Source organism: Malurus melanocephalus, unplaced genomic scaffold, assembly GCF_030028575.1.
Source record: "Malurus melanocephalus ecotype Western Australia unplaced genomic scaffold, MMel_1.1 scaffold_534, whole genome shotgun sequence".
Lineage (NCBI taxonomy): Eukaryota > Metazoa > Chordata > Aves > Passeriformes > Maluridae > Malurus > Malurus melanocephalus.
In genome coordinates, this window is record NW_026623766.1 from 50,855 (window position 1) to 72,622 (window position 21,768).

The following is a 21,768-nucleotide window of genomic DNA, read 5'->3' on the forward strand; positions in this document are numbered from 1 at the left end:
CTCCATACGGTTGGTGAATGCCCAGCCCTTCAATTTGTCCAGGTCTCTCTGCACAATTTCTCTTGACTTCTCTGCACAGCTTCTCTTCACTTCACTGGGAAATGGAAAGCCAAACAAATCTGGAACATTTTCTTGGTAGTCTGAAGTGCTTCAGGTCAGACATTGCAGTCCCTGGAACATACCATGGGCTGGGAACCAMCCTGCACCAGCTCCAGGGCATTCAACCCAGGGCCAGCAGCTAAGTGCAATGGGGAACAAGGTAGGTTGGGATGAGGCACCAATGGGGAATCAGAAGACACAGTGAATACAAGGCAGACATAAAGGAAACTGGCCCCCATAAATTTTTCCCGGGTGCCAGTGCCCACCTGAGCTCAGGCAGTGACTATAAAAGATCTAAACAAAACAGACAGTTCTGAGATGGAGGTCCATTTCTTTTTCTCATGTTCAAGAACATGAGTTTCAGTGCTTTGCTTAAATTAATTGTCAAAAGACAGGGCCAGCATTCTTCAGATAGTTGTGATCCTTCACTCACTACAGAAAACACATGCAAACATGGCTTCAGACCCACGTTCACTTGGGACATCGTTTTAAAGCTTGTATTAAAAATACCTTTTATACAAATGATAAATACTTTAAAATAAGCATTTACAAAAATAAACAGTCCATTCCCACAAGGAAGGACATTTATAGCTGAAATTCTGAATACATCTGGAGGCAAGACAATTATTGATGAAGCTGGTTAATAAAATCTTTGGTATGAGTATAGGACATTACATTTATGCATCGTTGGCTTCCTTTGGCCGGTGTACGGTACAGACAAGTGAAGAGACCGCTTTTTCCTCAATTTCTTGGTATGTCTTCCAAATACAACATACAAATATTTCTAACATGTCTTCCTATGATAATAGGAGAAAAGCCCAAGATTCTTCTGGCTCTTGCTATGACTTGGGTTTCTAAAACAGAATGAAAATGAGAGGAAAAAGTGAACACATTTAAGTTTCATTTTAGCTAGGAAGCAGCACCTGCAGAAAGTAAAAATCAATTGAAAGTAACTCTYGAGGAAAGCCCATTTCCYTCAATTTGCAGAAATCAACTGCCAAGAGAGGTGAACRATGAATATATTCAGACTCATTGCTGCAAGTTCAGAAAGTAGGAGGAGTCTGGTCAGTTAGGGAAGGGGGCAGCTTCACACCTGAGCACAGCACTGCACGGTGTGGAGCAGGTAGAGCCAACACCCAGAGCCAGCAGCACTGGGACAGCTGTAGCTGCTTGGACTCAGCAAATCCAGGCAGCATCCCCCAGCCCTGGCACTAGCCAAGCTTCCACCAGCTCCCAAGGGGTGTKGGAGCCAGAAGGTTCAGGTCTGTCTCATGACTGCTGGGAATCATGACCCATTGCTATAGCAACAGGAGCTCACGTGACTACTGTCTTTAAAAAGAACCCCTATTTGTGGCATCTTCTGTAGGCAAAATATCCATTATTTATACCTCAGCATGTCTGCTGTGCAATTTGTATCCTGAGYTCATTAATGAATGATGACACCTTGACCCACCCTGCTAAGGAGCCCTGTCAGATGAGGAGCTCATTCCATCCCTGCTGAGGGAAGGCAGCCAAGAGAAGCCCCTGAGCAACTTACCTGAGTTACAGCAATACCAGAACAGGGCCAGTCCTGCAGCCATGCTGAAACAGGCAAGGAAAAACACTGGGCCTAGAGAAAAGGGGAAAGGAAGCACATGAAGACAGAAGAGGGCAGCAGAAGTTTAGCTCAGTTCATAAATCACCGATTGCTATCAATATGCATAATTAAGCATAYTCAAATGAAGCTAACACATTCACAWTTCTACATGTTCTGAAGCTAATGTACTATGTAGTACATTTACTAGACTGCAATTAATTTTTACTACAGCTGCTTTGTCACCATTCCCTGTTCCCCTCTGCTCATCTAGCTATAGCCTATGGAATTTAAGGAAAAGTTTCCTTAGATGTTTCCTCATTCTAAAACTTTGTGCAACCCACCCTTTAAACACTAAACAAACATGGCCCAGGCTGTTGGGCCTGCCCCGCAGCCAGGTACTTCACTCCATTCACAGCCCCGGGCCCTGCTCAGGGGAAGAGGATGCAACCCTCAGAGGCACATTTTTTGTTGGGTTTTTTTTCCCCCACAGATTTTCCACAAACACCACTTTCTGGTAAGAGCAAATATTCTTGTCCATGTTTACAATTCTTCTGGGGGCTGAGATGAAGAGCCACATGTGCMCCTAAATCAAATCACCCCCGGAAACTGGCAATTTAATGGTGATGGTCATTACTGATGTTCAACAAAACCTAATTCACACTTACCCACTGACAAAACAGCATAAAGATTTATATCTGCTTCTTTAYTGCCCAATATTCTATTAGTATTAACTATTTCACAAGAAACAGAGATACAATTAAACTACACCTCTACTTGTAATTGCTACTTCACAAGAAAAAGAGATACAATGAAACTACACCTATCAATTTAAGGACAAATGTACTGCCACAACAAATTCCTCGACTGTGTGGACAAGGACACACATACTGGAGAAACGGCAAAGGAGCAAGGATTTGGTTGCTCCTTGGCATGCAACCTCCCAAGGAGGGTAGCTAGTGGCCAAACAATCTCTAGTCTGAGGCCAGATCAGAGGAAAAAAAAGTAGTAAGTAAAAATAAAATAAAATAAAATGTTACTTATATTTCTTATTTCCAAGCACTTTCTCTGTTCATCCTGTACTGTTAYGCTGCAGACAGCAACAGCAATGTGAAAAGTCTGAACAGCAATTTGGTTCAATATTCGGAGAAACACCATCACCACAGACAAACATATACATCAAGTTAAACTGTTTCGGCTCCTTATTTCAGTTTTCTTTCAGGAAATTGGGAAAAAAGGCATAATTCATATAAAGTGTTTTGAATCTCTCACAATTTTATGTAAATCTCTAAATAAAATATTAAACYGAAATTATACAACAGTTCATTATAAATTGTGAGAACTCTTCCTCTTTCTTTCAGATCTTCCTTTTCAAAATATCCATCTGTGAATAAAATATTTGTCTCTGTAATCCGGCATTGAACAGAGGAAGGTGAAAACAATTAATTATGTTTTCCTAAGGAAAATATATTTAAGCTTTTCCTTCCTTTGTGTCATTGCTTTCAAATGATTTGTAGTTAAATTGGGAGCCTAAAAAATTGAAAAAAATTGAAAGTAATTTCAAGTCAAAAAGTTTTTGATGGCCTTATGCAAAATGACAGTGGCAGCTGAATAGACCTTATTGTTCAAGCATTGAAGAAATCACAGGAAATGAAGAGTTTGGCTGTAATACTACAAGTWATACCACTGTAAATATTGATTATGTCTACAGTCTCTTCAATTTCCTGGCACTGGTTTCTTCAACAGTAGCACAGTACATTTGCCTCCACTACTTCTACTTAACTTGTGACAGTAAAGACATCATAAGCCAAAATAGTTGTTACATGAAGTGCAAATTACATGAGATAATAAATTGCATCATAATCGGCAAAGCCATTCCATCCGGTGACACTGTATGATTTATTTACCCCTGTCATTTAGCATATATTGCTTCTTGTCAGTGTCTATCTCTGTGGGATCTGGGGTTTCTAGAAATAAAAGCAACACATGAAAAGTTAGTACTCAGCTCAAGCAAACAAACAAACATAATCAGCACATGCAAAACAGTGCAAAACAACACATTTCAAAAAAGTATCCAATGCTGACATAAAGTATTAACCCCTCCAATGACAAATCATTGCTAGAGTTAAACCTGGACTGATCAAAAGACATGGGCTGAACAAAAGACATAGGCAGAGAGTCATCTGAATGCAACTATGAACAGCTGCAGCTCCACCTCTACTTAAGCACTGACAACATCAATAACTTACACTTGTTTCCCAAGTTAGGAAAAAAGGYGATAATCCTTTCACAATGCCAGCAATTTTCATTGTAGTAAATACAAATTACTTGTTAATAGATGCACTAATCTGAAAACACCTCTAGAATTTAATGTATCCCCATTCTTWGTTCTTGAGCAAATCTCAGGGCATTGATGTATTTTGGGAGGTAGAGCACATAGAAAAAGCTTCTTGGTGCAGATTATTTACTAAATGCAGGTCTCTGCTGAAGACATGCCCAGCTTCTTTAAAACTGTAGGCTCATGCTAATATTTGGTAATATTATGGTACATGCTAATATTTGGTACAAGTAATTTTGGCCTCTATCTTTCTGTAAATTCTAGTAGAAAAGGAGGCTGGCCTTAAGACAAGGTGTTCAGTAGTTTCCACTTTGGGCAGAAAGACCCTTTCAGAGTGGCCTTTGCCACAATATAATCTCCACATCTCCAGATGCGGAGATTACACTGTCTGCAGACGGGGCATGCACAGATGTCACCAGACATGGCAGAGGAATGACCTTCCATTACACATCAGTAATCTGCAAAACAACTGTTTTAACTGTTTTGTGGTCACAGAATCACAGAATCAAAAGGGTTGGAAGAGACCTCTAAGATCACCAAGTCCAACCATCAAAGGGTTAAGAGGGTTAAAAAGGGAAACGAAAAAAAGTAAGAGCTTGGAATCCAGCTATCAATAGGGAAGAATTTAAGTCTGATTGGTTTCAACTGCTCTCCTTCTACATGAGGATCTAGGAGAGGTGCCTCGAAAACTGCCCTGTCCACCCAGGACAGCGACCAATGAACATCCATCTCCCCTGCTAAGGACATCCCTCTCTGTGGGGGGAAAGGGCCATGGCACTGGGGCAGAACAGAAGCWTCTGGAGCACTTTGCTGAGAGTCACCGAAGCAGCAATGATTGCTGCAAAGTCTCCATGAGCAGTGTGMCCCTGGCAGCCTCACCCAGCCTGTCCCACTTTGAGGGGCTGATGTCCTCCCCAGGAAATCCTCACACTTGCACAGGAGAGCACAGRCAAATCTCTGCCACTTCTATCACTGTGTGGGGCTGATCTGAGCCTTTATCCTTCTAGTCTGTGCCAGCATGGAGAGAAATAAAAACATTTTCTGAGTCACTTGGAAACTCCCATTTGCTTCAACAGTGCCAAGGCTGCCCACACCGTGTGCCTTATCCCCCCTCTAGTGGGAATGTTCAGACATTACCAGACACTTCACATGCAATTTACACTTCAGGCAAAGAAATTTTGTTCCAGCACGAAATTTAAAGCTGTTTTAAAAATGAAAAATAAATGTTTGAAAGCATTTCCTCTGTAGCAAAAACCTGTCCTATGTACAGCTGCATGTAATCTATTGCAGAACTCCATCTTGGCCATGGTTCATCCCTGTCCTCATCAATAATTTCTCCAGGTGCTTGTAATACTGCTTGTTTCAGCTCAATCTGCATTTAGAACAAAATCCCCATGTTAGGGATTCTTCATCTTCACATTTACAATTCTAGTGGCAATTCTGTAAATGCTTTGTGCTAAATTTAATAACTACTACTAAGAGTATTATAGAACGATTGCATGGTTTAAGTTGGAAGGGACCTTCAAAACCAGTTCCAASCCCCTGCCATGGGTAGAGACACCTTCCMCTGACCAGGGTACTCAGGATCCCACAGACCTTGGCCTTGAAAACTCCGGGGAGCACTTCCAAGGAGTAACATTCAAGTAACAAACCATGTGTGTGTTGGAGGTCTGAAGGATAATGCCTATAATATTGAAAATGTCCAAGTTCAATGGGGAGTTACYCCTCATATTGAAAAAGGAGCTTTTCCTGCCTTTTTTCCCTGTGTTTGTGTTTTTAGCTTGAAAAGCTGCACACATTTCTTGACCATTCAATCCAGAAATGCAGACATTTGTTTTAACTACAGAACTCTAAGAAGCAGCAAGCATATTAATACAATCATCTCAGTATTTCTTTCTCAGGTCAAAGGAAAGAAACAGCAGAACCTCRGCACACAGTAATGTTTTAACTCAGTTCTTTAAATTATTCTCATCCTTCTGAGGATGGTAACTCCTAAAAGTGTGTACCAATATAACAGAGCATTTAATGACTTTTGATGGTTACTGAAGTCCCTTTGCTGCTGCAGCAGCAAAACAGTTTTCASGTGCCACAATGAGCTGTATGTTTGACATGAAGCACTGCTAGCACAGATATTTGCTATGCATAGTCTGAACATGAGAAACCCTAACCTTGCCTACTCATGGCTAGCTGAGGAAAGCTTGGAGTCATCACATAAATCATATGCAAGGAAGAGCATGTTTCTGCTCTAGCCAAAGTCTCCTTGTAAAGAYAGATTTTCAAAAGTGGCTTGTAGAAGGTGTTCCTGAACATTAMACAAGCTTCAACTCTTAAACATCAAAACAGTCTTGAAATTTTATTCTTAGTGACTACACTAATACTTCTCAAACAGCTCTTAATTCATAAAGGYTGTCTGCTAAATTCTAGTTGTTCTGGCAGAAAAATCTGTTTCTTTAGCTCTACCCAAGTAAAAAAATGGTAGGTCCAAGACAATTTGATTGAAGAGCCAGTTCCCCAAAGTACACGACTTCTGCAAGGTGAACATCAGATCAAAGAACTGCCTTCAAGATGCAGGAAGGCTCAATCAATGGGGATTGAGGCTCAACTGAGATTCTGAGGCAGGATGGGCCAGACTTCCCCAGTTTAAAACGGTTCAGGTACAGATGTGGTGTAATTCTGCAGCCTCCCAGTGCAAGCAGGAAAATGGTCTGCCACCAGTTCGGGCGGATACAAAATTACTTCTTTCAAAATCAAAGACAAAATGAAGGTAATTACAATTTTATATTACATTTTCACTCCATAAAAGAATGGTTTTGGAGTAATGGTTTGAATGTCACGAGTTTGCCTCACATTTGTAATTTTCTCTGGCACCTAACCGAGTTTCTTAATACTAGAAACCGACTAGTGAAGCATTARAGCTGGTAGATACTTTATAACGATTTCTTAAACTGCTGTATCCTTATGTAAATGTGGGAGCTTTCCCTCAAACTCCTTACTCATCTCAGTATGGGATGTTCCCATATACTTGGAACAGTGTTGTCTGCATTTCTTAGGTAAGGGAAAAAAAAAAAAAAAAAAAAAGAAGCAGCAAGCATTATCTATATTGACAAGTCAGGCTTAAAACCTTTTCTTCAAGAAATGAGCTCCTTTGCAGTACAGAATCAAATCTGTCTGAGCCTCAGTCCTTCTGAAGTACATACAAGTGTATTTGRGGGGCAGCTTTATGGACATCATTCATGTCTGTCAGCAGCACAAAGAAAGTSCTAAGTGATTTTAATATCACAGTCCATCAATGCAAGGGCCTATGAAAGTGTGCTTCACGTTAAACGAGACACAACAAGGAGATGTATGGACTGAAGAAAAGCCAGGGTTCTGGGTCAGCAGACTTTTGAGCTTAACAAATTAGAGGTTTGTAATGTTTCTCCTGTGCTACAAGTCAGAATAAACACAGAGGAAATAAATAAGCCATTACATAGCAATGGCTATGAAAGGGAACCTTCAATTCACAGGAGTTATACAGCTGTCAGACATRTTGCACTTAAAACAGTTTTTAAGCTGTATTTCATATTTCAAAACAATCAAAGAGTTTTGTCCCTACTATTCACAACAGCAACAAGKCAATTCCCCTTACAGCTTTTGAAAAACTCAAGTGAGAAGAAATAAGATATATGCCAACAATTATTTGCTACTTGTTTACTTATATTATTTAGAACCTGTTTAGGTTGTTTAAATAACCTAAACCACATCTGAAATGAAGTTTTGTAATACACTGGTGAGGAATTCCACAACTCAATCAATTTACAAATTAACTTACTTACTCAAGATTTTCCTGCTTGGCAGRTCATTAAATAGCTGCTCAGCATTGATCTGCAGAGCTCTGTAAAACTCCTGACAATGTCTGTCTCCTTTCTTTTGGAGGTGCTTTAACAGATCTGAGAGTCTGGTATGGAGTGATGCTCTTGGATTCCTGAACTGTAAGAGAAAAGCACAGAAGAGAGATTACCACAGCAGAGAGATTGAGAGATCAATTTTACATCACTATTCCAGGGAGCAAAGTTATGGTGCTTCTTTGATATTTACTAAAACAACGGGCCAAAAAATTAAGGGAAACCTAAAAAGGACATACATGCACTGCMCAACACTGAGCTCCTTCTGGTCAGCACTGGCTGATGGAGAAAATATTGTCTCTGATTTCCCTCATGCCTTCCTTCTGTCCTGATCAAGTGAAAGCCACCCTGCATTTGGTGTCTTCCCTGCATCCAAGCTAACACRGTACTTGCTCTTCTACAGTTTAATTCTGACAGCTGTAGACAGAAAATTTCAGCAAATCGTATCATTTGATATAAWGTTTGATGCTTTCCAGTTTGCCCTTAGCTGCCTAGTCATGATCCCCAAAAAGGCACTTTATACTGCTTATCCTAGTCCCAGTATTGGAGTGCTCATCATCCCAAGATTACATATTTCACTATATTTTATTGTTTCCAGCACATTTAACTGCTGTGTACCCACTKCAACAGGCAAAAATTCCCATTACTCAAGTTGGCAAGCAGCTGCAATAGAAACCACATGTTTTCTGCAGTGCTAAATGTGATGAATATTAGGAGACCTTACAAAGAAAAGCAAAATGAATCCCTAGCCTTACACATCAAACTAATTTCAGTTTATCTGGAAAAAATCCAAAGCCATTCTCAGCAAAGCATCATATTTCATAGCAGCACAGTGGATAACCTTTGGAGCACAAGTTAGGAACAATTCCTGCTTAAGGGSGTCAGGAACACCACAGGTCTTACACAACACTCCTTATTCTGACAAAATTCCCACAGGATTTACCAGATACAGAGGAGATTAAAAGCTTCCTAAAYATTCAATAGAGTTGACACAAACTTGCCTGGACCCATAAAAAAGCAGTTCWTTTCTGCCTAAGTGCAGAAGTCAGAAATCACGTTTCAGATTCTTTATGGATTTATTTTGAAGCTCTTGAGGGAAGTGGCAAGACTGGCTCAGCTGATGATCTGGCTCTGCTCTACACCACGCAACACTAACTGCCCCCATGGAGTTTGATTACAGCAGAAYTGGACCTGTTTTTCCTGATGTTAAAAAAAAACCTGATATGCTAAAACTCTATGCAAACATATAGCCAGCAGAGGGCAAGTAAAAACAACTGTAAGTAGGATTGGGGAAGCACTTAGCTGACTTTAATTTTGTCTCCACACAAACTTAGAAGCTCTTCCTCCGTAAAACAGCTACCCACTTTCATGTCATGGAGGGTGGCCTTCCTCCATACATGGTGGCACCACTGCAAGGTATTACTAACTCTATTCACTTCCCACAGCTCCACACTTACTGGTAAGACTAACACCACACAGTGTCTCTAACAATACTTAAAATTATTAACTGGTTACCAAAACTGATTCCTCTAATATAGATGATTTTGTGGACAGAGATGGATGCAGCACAGATMACCTGATGTGATCACACCACCCCATGTGAGGAGCAGCATGCTGGGCATGTGGTCACAGGATAGGTGCATTCCTGCCCACAGACTGGCTGTACAACTGCATGCTCGTGGTCATGGCAGGGACCGTGACATTAAGTTGCTGCTGAAGACAGTGTTCTCTCTCGTAACCACTTGGCACAGGGAATGTGCCAGCCCTGTGACTGCTCCTCTYACATGAGATACCAGATACAACTGGTCAGCAAGCAGGAGCTGAGGCAGACCAACTGCATGTGGCACCAAGAGTTGTGTCGGGAAAAAGGCAGCTTGGCTAGTGATGAGCAAAAGCAACGCAACAGTCAGAAATACAGCAAAACTCATCAAATTACCTTTTCTGCTTCTTCATTGGTAAGAATTTGGGGATAGACTCTGTTGAGTTGAAGAACGATTTTATCAACCACTTGCTCATTCAATCGGCTAGTGCTTGTAAGGAAATACATGTCRTGCTGCAGCCGATGACAATAGGACTGATCTAGAGATAAAATAACACACAGAACAAACCACAGCAGTTAACTAATAAACCATTTTTAAATTATGTAAAGTTCATTAATCTACCAGTGATTAAATAGCTAAAATAAAATTATCACCACCACTCAATATTAGAAAGCTGGACTATCTGTTAGGGAAACACAACACTACCATGTGCTTTCAAAGACCCATCCACTTGAAATTACACAAATCCAAACTTCTAGCTTGTCACTCCTACTGCCTCTCTCTTTCCAAATGGAGAAGGTTCTAAATCATTTAGAAGTCAAGCTCTGATGGATATTCAATCAAATACAGTCCTGAAGTTAATAAACCACTGAAGAGAAAATCTCTATCACTTATGAAGTCAGATTACGACATTTAAAACTAATGTGTTTTATAGCAGCACCTCTGCCAAAAAGTCATCAAGGTTTTTAAGCAAGGATATTTCACACAAAAGTCGAGAGAAAGGACATTTAAAAGGCAGAATATTTTTACCAGGGAAGTACACTCAAATACATATACAAGTAAGACACATATTTTTCTATGAACCCAAACAAATGAATGAACAAATACACAAATCCAGACKTGCTGTTGGTTAGTGTAATTTCCAATTTGTCAGCAATTGGTTTTTCAGGAACATAGATTTCCATACAGCTGCTTGTCTGTAATGCCTACATTAAGATACACGCACAGACCGGTTCCAAAATACTGTACTCTTATCAGATTTAGAAAGGGAACATCCATGACTGTGGCTGAAATGAGTGTTAAAATGTCAGTACAGTACTTTATAACTGAGCAGCATAGAAAACAAACCCAAAACACCCCCTAAACCCCCTGCACATCCCCTATTTAAAGCAAATGCATAGCTTTTATGGTATTCTGGTTACCAGAAAACACATAACCATCAGCTCTTTGGGCCCTGCAATTTAGAGATGATAGACAAAGGAATGAAAGAAAATAGCCAAAAAATTGCCACTATGCACTGGACCTGTGCGCACCTCTTGCCCTTTCTACAGTGTGACTGGGTTTGTTACTATACTGTCCCTTTCCTGCATTGGTTTAGCACTGACAGCATTTACAGGAAAGGGTTCAGAAAAACTTCCCAGTGTGACTATCACACATTAGTAATTTCTCCCACACCAGTGCCACTCCTATCCGAATAAGAACACTCTGCTACTGATGCAACTCAGAGAGTTGTGGGAACAAGAGGATTTCAGTTACATTTTCAACTTTTATACAAACACTGTTTCATTTCCATTTGTTTCTAAGGACTCACTTTCCCGCAGCTCACTGCCAGGGCTCTTAAAGTGTACTGTCACAAACACACTGCCCTGACATACATGCTGTTCAACTCTGTTTTGTTACAAGAAGACCCAGATTTTCCAATTCAGGGCTGAGATGAAATTTTTCTTCAAAGAAACTCATTGGCATGACAAAGGGCTGAGGCAARAAMCAGCATAGGCAAAGTTGTGTCTTTTCATGCAAATACTRTTTGGGGGATGAAACTTCCTCACCCTCCTTCATCTCAACTCTATGACTTGTAGTGATTCTCAGTGTCACCAACAACTCTGTGCCTTAGACAAAACATGTATTAAACCAGGGTTTTACAGCCAGCAGAGCAATTACATTCATATACCAGCGTGACAAACAATGGGCTAAAACCACATGGATCCAGCAGAATGAGTATACGAAGTGAAATAAAAGCAGGCTCAGAGTGTAATCTCCTATCTGCATTTTACTTTGCTGCTGTCATTCCCTGTCCCYCGCAGAGGCAGCGTGCAGAGGTCTGTGAGCAGTAGCTACACCAATGAAGGCAACTGTGACAGTCTCAAGATCACATTTAAACCAAGTGCTATTTCTGAGCACTGCCTGTGCTYGTGGCACTTTTCATTTACACACACTCTTTAAACCATCACCTTATATGACTGTTTATGATTCTTACTGAGGACTTTTTGCTGTCACCTGAAACTTGTGTCCTGGGGAGCCATATTATGATGCAGAGGCCTCTCCAAGATTTCAGGGGCAGCTACATTTTCTTACCATTTGGGCCAAAAGGCAGGAGCAGAGAATGAGACCATGCTCTTGGCCTCTCTGGCTACTGGTAAATTGTGCCTGTTGTAAGGAGAGRTCTAATGCCTGGTTTAGGCCCCCACAAGATGATTCTCCCTTCCAATGGGATGCTCTGATTTTAAGAAGCACCCATGAAGCAATCAGTTTCCTCCCCAACCCTTAAAGAGGTTTCACCTGTCTGCACCTGCACCTCTCCAAAGTACTTTCATTCAAAATTTAGGATGGGTTGCAAGGTTTAACATTTCCTGAAGAGCATTATCAAGTTCAACACAAGTTAAATAAAAGCAGAGGAGAAATATCTCACCCTTCTAGTACCTCATCTCCTTCTTCCAAAATCTTTTCCCTAATTCTGAGAAATCTCTGCCCAAGCCACAAAAGGAACTGCCTTCAGACCCAGAAAGTAAAACTTCCCCTGCTGACACTGCCCGCCAGTGCATAATTGTGTCCCAGCCACTAAATTTAAAGAAAGCAAACAAAACAAGCCCCACTAACGCCAGCAGTTGAAACAAGGCACCATGCAATGTCCCTGAGTCCAACCTGCCCCAGGAGTTCTGTCAGGGCACAGACTCGCTCCTGCACACTGCCAGCCATGGCCAGGTATGGGGGTAAAAATATGACTCTGCTATGAGGTTTTATAATCACTGTCCACAAGCAGCAGCTTTTTAACAGTGAACATACCCATCATGTACATTTTCGCGTAACAAGAATGCCAAGTGAGGTAACTTCATGGCTGCAGCAAGGCTACTGATGTGGCATCAGGTCTCAAGAATTTAGGGTGGGGTTGTCTGGGACATATTGCACAGCCAGCTTTTATCTTACTCCCTCAAAGTGACAACAGATGTTGCGAGGACAATTTAAAACCTTCATGCTAAGGAGACTGTTTTTAAGCAGGAGTCACCATAGCATCAAAGGGACAGTCGTTCTCTTAGCCAGTACTTGCCTCGAAAGTTCAGGGCAGCAAAACTGTGAAAGCAGGTCAATTTACCACAGTATAAAGAACAGGTGTAGCATTGCCAGGCATTTTAATGCCCTCAGAGCATTGAATCTAACTCCAAATTTGAAATTTCATATACTACAGTAGCTAAATTTCCTCCTCTGCCAGAACTGTGCTTAATCCTGTCCCACAGACTTTGGAGCCAAGAGCAGGTTAGTTCAAGTGTACAGATGCTGGCAAAGAGCTGGAGGGCTGGCAGTGAGATAAGCCCWACAGAAAAGCAAATACAGCTGAGACTGGATATCACAACACTGAACCTACCAGTAAACCAAATGTCCTAAAAGGTGCTTAAAARGAGTTGGTATTTTTTTACTCAGAAGAAATGTAAATTTGTCAATAGGCAGAAGGAAATTTGGGATCTGTCTGACAGCTGGGAAGAAAACACAACTAATAATTTCATGTTATTGATTTATGTTTACTAAAAGCCCATGACACACCACACACATGCATTTTTTTCCATTACCCAAAGTCCAAGCAGCCTCTGACACACAGCACAGGCACCCAAACTAGGATACGCCCTGCACCTGACTCCACACATGGAAGGAAAGGAAGCACAAGTAAAACTAAGAGACACCAGAGAAAAGCAAGACATTATTTTTTTGCCAGCAGCTCCTCAGAGGATAAAATAAATTATAAAACCATTATAAATTAATTTAATGATTTATAGAAAAGATTATAAAATATAATCACTGATTCACTGATGATAAATGCACAAACAGTAAATGACAGCAATAAAGCAACACACCCACCATTTTCCACCAGCAGGTCCAAATCACCCTCGCTGAAACCCTTCATAAAATGACATCTCTTGATCCTTCCTTCCAAATAGGCAATTAGGTTTCTGGCAATAGCTGCAGAATGCAGAATAGCCAATACACAAAATACTGGCATTGTAAGACTACTGAAATATATTCTGCTCTTGAAAATATCAAGACTCATAAAAAAACTTAYCATATGTGACCACAAGGTGCCAGACTGTCTGCTACAGCACTTGCAGGAAAAACATCACAGGGATATCCTTTCTAAAGTTCTTCCTGATTTAACAGCAGAGTGTTCACAGGGAGTTTGTCAGAGACAATTCCTAACCTAGGCAGAGATATGTCAGACCCTGGCAGCAGCCAGGATGTTGAACAAACCTTTGCACTCCCCCTCCATATGCCTCTGGTGAGGTATGTGGTCCCTGAAACCTGTCACTAGCAACCAGCACAACCCTTTCAGTTCTGTTGCCAAAAACTCTTCGTAATTTTGGTTCTGCTTAACTATTCTTAGCATAAAAGACCTCATGTTGCTTTCTGTACAAGGAACATCAAACAYGATTTTGTCTGTCACAGTCCCCTACACACAATTCTCCATGAGCTACTTCCACTGCCCRTCTGGATAAAGCCACAGGGCCCTAAGAAGCTGCATTGCCACTTCCTACTTATCACAGTAAATGAATAAATACAGCTGCATTTCAAACTTGTAGGCTGGGATCAGCCCTTCCTTGCCATACTACAACATGGAAGCACTTGCATCCACACCCAAGCCCTGGGAGCAAAAATGCTGCCAACCACTTTATGTCAGGCAGGTACACATTTCCAATTAATAACTCCACTAATATRTACATAAGGACGCTTGACACTGTCTCTGACACCACTATATCTGTATTATGATTTCATCGTTGGCTTTTTTTCCCCTTAAATGCCTCCTTATTAAGCAAACAGGATCATTACGCAGATAAATTTAAATACAGCAGACACAAAACCCAATGCACATTCTGACATCCTCTGTAACACACAGAACTTGCAAACATCTGTTCCAGAAAGCTCAATGGTGCCTGCAGAGAAATGGTCTGAGACAATCAGATAGCACTAGTTACCAAATGCACTGATGAAGACGAACTGATCTACTCCTCTGGGCTGGAAGGATGACAGAAAGGTGAAAAACAAGATGCTGCCCTCTCCTGCTACTCTCACCCACTGCCATGTGCTCCTGGAAAGTTRCCAGAAGTCAAGAGTCTCTGACAGCTAGTCAAGAGAATCACAGAATCAYTCAGGTTGGGAAAGAACCTTAAGACTATTGAATCCAACTATCAATCCAGCATCACCATGTTTAGCACTAAATCATGTCCTGGAGTGCCACAACCACATGTTTTTTGAACATTTCCAAAGTTGCTGATTCCCCCACTGCCCTGGGCAGCCTGCACCAGGCCTGGGCAACCTTTCAATAGACAAATTTTCTTTAAWATTCAACCTAAACTTCCCCTGGTGCAACCTGTCTCATCACACTTCAAGCTTGGTGCTTGGGAGAAGTGACTGACACCCACCTGGCTACACCATCCTGGCAGGGAATTGTACACTTCAGTAAATAATTTTTACTTAAAGTATCTTTTAAAAACAGGAGAGAAAAAGTAGCAAAATTGCAGTGAGCAAAATATTTAAAAGTATTTGATACTCGAGCGTGACATTAGGTTACACACAGTCCCAGTCCTCCAAGCTTCATATGATGGCTAAAGCAACAGGGCCCTCGAGTCACCAGGACAGCCTGTGTGCTCCAGAGGCACAATCCCAGTGAGCTGGGTRGAGGCTGGGGGTAAACAGCAGATTTCGCCGCCTCACAACACGCAACCAGTGTRCCAGGCTGTGCAATCTGGCACTGCCCGGCTACACCAGGCTGGGGCTCTGCACGCACCTGCCGCCCCGAGCCCAGCCCAGCGCTGCCCGCGCTGTCACAGCGGCCCGGCCCTCAGGGGACCCCGCGGCGCTGCCCAGGGCCGGCCGTGGCGCCGCGGGTGCTCATCCCGACTCACAGCCGGGCCGCGGCCGCGCAGCCGAACCCGCGGGGCGCGGAAGGCACCGCAACACCAGCCCTGCAGCCCCCTGGGGCCCCTTCACCAAGCCGCCGGAGGGTCCCCGGCCCCTGCCCGTCCCRCACTCACCAGCCATGGCAGCCCCGACCCCGCCCGGCCCGCAGGCTGCGGCCTTCGGACCGGGGCCTCGGGCCTTCCTGGCAGGGCGGAGCGGAGCGGGGCGGCCGCCGCTGGGCACCGCCTCCCGGGCCCGGGGGTGGCTGCGGAGCTGGGGCCGGGGGCGGAAGCGCCAGGCGCGGTCCGTCAGTGCGGTGCCAGCTGGAGCTCCCTGAGCCCGCGTTGCCGTTTCCATCGTCTTGGCGGCTTGGAGGTAAAACAGTTCTTAAAATGTCTGTTGTGCTCACCAGACCGTCCAGTGCAGAAGCATGAATTTACACTTGCACAGCCAGCAGTTTTTAAACTATGCATAATTAGTAAAGCTGCAATTTCCTTTTCCGGAAGTAATTGAAAGTAAACGAAAACACTATGTCTACATCTTCACAGTATCTGTACAATTTATATTCTCCTTGTGCTGCAGCACAGCACGCATTTAAGTGCAGCTGGACACATAAGGCACATCGGGCAGGTTGTGACTCAAGCCCAAGGAGCAAAGACAGCTTCTCTCATAGAAAAGCACTGAAGCATCTAATTAATTGTGATATTCAACTTCCTGAGCGAAGTAGTACAAGCAAATCTGTGGATGTAAAAAACTGCCATTTGCACTAAATTTCGTCAACATTTAATTACCTAGCAAGGTATGGAAGAGACTGTGCCTTACTAAGGATAAATGCTGCAGAGGATTGAAAGTGAACCTCAGTTTTGAAAACTGTGATAAAGAAAGGTATGCATTATTTATTATTGCAGGGGTTTTTTTTTGTTTGTTTGTTTTTTTCCTGGCAAAATCGGGTCTTTTTATAATGTATGAAAAGGTGGGGGTTTACTATGGAAAAGACATAGGGTTATTTCTAATTATGATTGTCTTGAAATGATGAAGAAAATTTTTAAGAGAGACAGAAGTCTTCCTGAGGGATTAAAATCACAGTAGGCAAAGCGGCCTTCAGACTGGCACATAACATTCTTACCTACTCAACTACCCTTGCACAGACATCTCTTACTTAAAGTTTTCTTAAGAGCAAGTTTGCAAGCAGCAAGACATATCTTTACCTGGGAAATAGCCATTAGTGCATTGAACTAGTCCATATGATCCTAAAAGGTTTTCCCTTTTTTGCCTCCATGCCATAGAATTATGGMATCATAGAATGGTTTTGGTAGGAAGGCACCTTAAAGCCCGTCTTGTTCTACCTCCTGCCATGGTCAGGGACACCTTCCACTCTCCCAGGGTCCTCCCAGCTTGCCCAGCCTGGCCTTGGACACTTCCAGGGAAAAGGCAGACACAGCTTCTCTGGACAACATGTGCCAGGGCCTCCCCATCCTCACAAGGAAGATTTTCTTTCATAAATCAAACCTAAATTTTGACTCAGTTTGAACCCAAGTATGTGGAAAAGCTGTGCTGATATACCAGGACTGGTTAGATAGATAATAAATCATACAGCTCCATGCTTTGAGTGGCGTGGTGCCTTGGGAGCATGGAGCACTAATGCTGGAAGTCAGTGTGTCCTGATGGACAGGCCAGGACTTCTGAAGTTTGACAGGTAGGCATGAGTTGCTGAAAGGATTTAGAGAGGAAYCACAGAATCTCCTGTGTTGGAATGGACCCACAAGGACCATCAAATCCAGCTCCTGACCCTGCACTGGACACAGTCATGGGTCTCTGGAGAGACAGCACCAGCTAGCCTGGCAGTTATGAAAAGAAAAGAAAAGAAAAGAAAAGAAAAGAAAAGAAAAGAAAAGAAAAGAAAAGAAAAGAAAAGAAAAGAAAAGAAAAGAAAAGAAAAGAAAACAGAGAATTTGCTGGCAGTTCGTGAGAGCTACCACTTCGAGATATCATGAGGGGAGTGTTATACCCAGCACTGCTCTGGAGATGGGGTGTGGGGCACACATGGGCATACCCAGACTAGTCCTGGGGCAGCATTTTGACAGGCAGAGTTACCCAGGCAGTTCTGATGCTTTCTTATGGACCATTTCTCTCTCTGATACAGTCACCTTTCAGAGTGTGGCCTTCTCTGCCAGGGTGCAGTTCCTAGTGAGACACAGCTCTCCTAAGAACATGGTGTCCCACCCTGTGCCACATCATGTTCCAAGGAGCTCATTGTGGAGATCTTCCCAGTGATCATGGCCACAAGTGCTGCATATCACACTATTTACTACACCTCCATTAACAAACAAGATACCTGCAGCCCCACATTTACTCTTTAACATTTTGATCTATACTTCTCTACACAACAAAGCAGCTTCATCTCTAGAAACTGTAAGAACATGGGGAAAACACCTCACTGAAATATTTTTAGTATTGTCAAATGCTGTGACATTCATTGTTCATATCCTTGAGAAGATCAATAGAGTATAAACATTCTGAGTCTATTCTATTCACCCTCTGGAATACAGATCTTCCTAACAGCATGAAAATAAAAATTTTACTTATTATTATTGCACATGGAGGCCTTGACCACGCCTGTATTGGTGTGATTTTGACAATGTATTTTAGTAAAGGAACAGGAACCTTGTGGAAAAGAACTTGCAATTTTGTAACACCTTTCATCATGTATTTTTAAGGCTATTTTGGATGGGGCTCAGCTACTTGGCTCAGTGGAAAATGTCTCTGCCCRTGGCAGGGGGTTGGTACAAGATGATCTTTAAGGTCCCTTCCAACCCAAACCAATGTTGTATTCAATGATTCATTCTCATATGTATATTAAAATATTACAGCAAGAGGGGTTGCCTAATAYTAAGAAGCAGTGGGAGAATGCTATGCTGAGGATTTGTTTTTATGATCCTTTATACCTCTGTGAATTCACTGCATTTTGTGCTCTGCTTAAAAGTTTCCCTGGAAACTTTCAGAAATTTTAAAAATTCTAAATTTAAAAACTTTTACGACTTTTGAACTACTGGAATCTAAATAACTAAACAGAAAACATGGTCATCTTAATGTGACATGGACTGAAATCTCCAATATAAATTTAGRTGTGTTTGAGCACGCAGTGATTCCAAGCACGGTGAGTGAAATGGAARTCAAAATCAAACCCTCAGGAATGCTGCGATGCACAGTGCCACACAGCCTGGAGATATTTTWGTCCTACAGACTCAGATAAATGCACAAGAAGCAGGGGTAAAACCTATATCCTCCTCATGCCGGTGTCACGCACGACTTGTGCAGGTTCCGTGTCGGTTTGCGGTGGAAAGACAGATCCTTGGGGAGGCACACGGCCGCAGCACAGGCAGCCACCATGGACATGCTCCCTGGGAGGCAASGACTTGGCTGGAGCTGGGCGCCGATTGCCCTCCCGTGGTGTGATCCGTGACATTCAGAGAGCACAAGCGGATGTGGAAGCCACATCTCGGTCTCGGTGCCAACGATGAGCTGCACGCTAACAGCGAGGAGGCGAGAAACGCCCACTACAARCCGCTCCGGGGCGAGCGGCACCGTGCAAAGTCCCCGCTTCCTGACAGAGCCCGGTGCCTTTCCAAAACCGATTCATTTCAGGGTTCTGCCTTCGAATTTAGTGGCCAAGACAAGTGACCTGCACAACAATGTTTTATTTCCCAGCAGATTGATTTCCTGGTTAGCTAATCTCACAAGCCAGTACTGTTTCCCCCGCTAAACCGTTTTGTTTATTTGAGTGAATTATTTGACTTATTAAATATCACCCTTGTCCTGGCAACATCATCATGTAGTGTTTTGTTTTGTCTGTTAACTGTTGAATCACAATACGCTTTGTTATTTTCCCACCGCCAGAGGACTGAATCTCTAGCAACAAATTGAATCCAGATAGCACAAGCAGTTCCTCTAACAAAGTCTTTCTTTGTGTTTAAGAAAATACAATTAAATATTTCTTGAAAGCTCAGATTGTGCAGTAGGCTCCCTTCAGCAAGTTTTAGTCAGTAATTAAAAAAAAAAAAAAAAAAAAAAAAAAAAAAAAAAAAAAAAAAAAAAAAGCTCTAAGACAGAAAATAAAATGGTAAGGGAATGACGACGGGCTGGCCACTCCCGTCAGACCCACTGCCCTTCTGGCTCTGAGCTTCTGTTCCCACAGATTTGTGCCTTTCAGACCGCTGTTTTGCCCAAATTCCTCGTTACAAATGTGCACTTACATCTCCTGTAGAGCATCATCCACCGGTTTCGGGGGTGGGTGTTTGCCGTGCCCKGCACACGTCCCACGCGGGGCAGCCGCAGTGCAATCCTCCTTGCCGGGATAAGCAGAGGTCAGGGGAAACTTGGAGAAGCGAAAGTAAACAGGGAGTCCGGCTGTGACAGCCGACAGAGCCCCGCCGGCAGCTATGGGCGGCTGCTCGTGTGCACCCGGGAGTCRGAAGCAATTTGCTGCGAATTTTAGGGGACTTGTAATTAGCTCTGAAAACCAAGATGTTTGTTTACTCAAAGTTGGGAAGGCTTTTTCTGTKTGTGCTAGTAATTTCTAGAGTTGCTTTGCATATAAAATGGATTATTTCCCAGTCTTATTTATATAGTCAGAGTATTATTTTTTGTATGATTACTTCATTGGTTAGAAGGAGATTAATACAATTCTCTTACTCCAAAACACAGAGGCAAAAGCTGTGCTGCAAATTCCCAACTCTTTATTCCCAGCCAGTTAAGCCAAATCCTGAAATGGGAACAGAACTGACTTGGATGAAATAATCTTCCCCCAGAGGCTGAAGAGGCTCCCCAGGGAATGGGCACAGCCCCAAGGCTGCCAGAGCTCCAGGAGATTTGGACAATGCTCTCAGGCACAGGGTGGGATTGTTGGGGTGTCTGCGCAGGGCCAGGAGCTGGACCCCATGATCCCATGACCCCATGATCCCCATGATCCCATGAGGGTCCATTCCAGCTCACGCTATTCTATGATAGCCTGGAGCATCCATACGTCTGGAAATCTCTGGTCAGTTTTAACTTCCTGTGAATTTACCTGGTGAATTACACACCCCTGATTCTGCTCTATGACATCCCATCCTTGGAAATTTTAACATCATTAGTAAAACAGGAAGATGATGCAGATAGAAAAATTGTGTATCTCTTTTCCCTGGCACAAGGGAAAAATCAGCATGCAGTATGGGTCGGTGTATACTGATCACAAATAGTCCTGATAAACAGGCACAGATTGTGCATTGGCGGTAAGGTTGTACACGGGAGAATGAAGATTGAATGTGTTCAATACTGCACTTGGCTTCTTATCTGATCCTTTGGTAAAGCACAAATCAGATTTTGCACATGAGAAAAAATACTCAAGTAATTATTTTAAAAAATCCCAAACAATTGAATTCTTTGAAGACAGGAAGCAAACAAAGCTGTTAGAGCATCCTCCCCTTAAAATAGGYGTGTAAATAAACAGTTGACAGATTTGGCAAACTAACATTCTGCAGAGCTCTGGGAAGGGAACAAAGCCTCTTTGGGTACATGTCCTCACATGGAAGTCACYCCTGTGCCTGCTTTGGGCCTCATCTGACCCCCAATGTTTGAGAGGATGCTGTGTAGCCAGCATGGAACCCGCAGTCTGTGTGAAGTAAAAGCCAGCACTGGTCATGGCTTAGAAGCCMCTGCAGACTCCAGCTCATAGACACAATGTATAGGCTTTGGGAAACACTTCTGTGAGCGTGTGCAAGCCATGACTTCCACAAAATACACAARGAAATGCAAGTGTTCTGTAGCAGAAATAGAAGGCTGAATCCAGCTGAAACCACTGGCCAGCAAATATTTAAGGGTYACAAAGTTTTGAATGTCTATTTTAGAGTCTCAGCTGCTTTCACCTCCTTCCTGCACAGCACTTATTTCCCCTTTGGCARTAAATCATGTTTG

General features: G+C 42.7%; 1 protein-coding gene across 8 annotated transcripts; it reads right to left on the minus strand.

The window, feature by feature from the left end:
• Positions 1 to 449: 449 nt before the first annotated feature.
• CARD19 (caspase recruitment domain family member 19) lies at positions 450 to 20,167 on the minus strand. Of its 8 annotated transcripts, none has more exons than XM_057381844.1 (6): positions 20,070 to 20,167; positions 9,831 to 9,973; positions 7,826 to 7,979; positions 3,580 to 3,639; positions 1,637 to 1,708; positions 450 to 953 (listed from the first exon to the last, which is right to left on the minus strand). In XM_057381844.1, the coding sequence occupies exons 1-6, from the start codon at positions 20,086 to 20,088 to the stop codon at positions 841 to 843; spliced, it is 561 nt and encodes a 186-aa protein (XP_057237827.1). In that variant the 5' UTR covers positions 20,089 to 20,167; the 3' UTR covers positions 450 to 840. The 8 variants fall into 8 exon arrangements, 6 of the variants coding, with proteins under 6 accessions (XP_057237827.1, XP_057237828.1, XP_057237823.1 ...); XM_057381845.1 differs by lacking the exon at positions 20,070 to 20,167 and adding an exon at positions 15,951 to 16,036; XM_057381840.1 differs by lacking the exon at positions 20,070 to 20,167 and adding an exon at positions 13,783 to 13,966.
• Between the last annotated feature and the right edge of the window lie 1,601 nt (positions 20,168 to 21,768).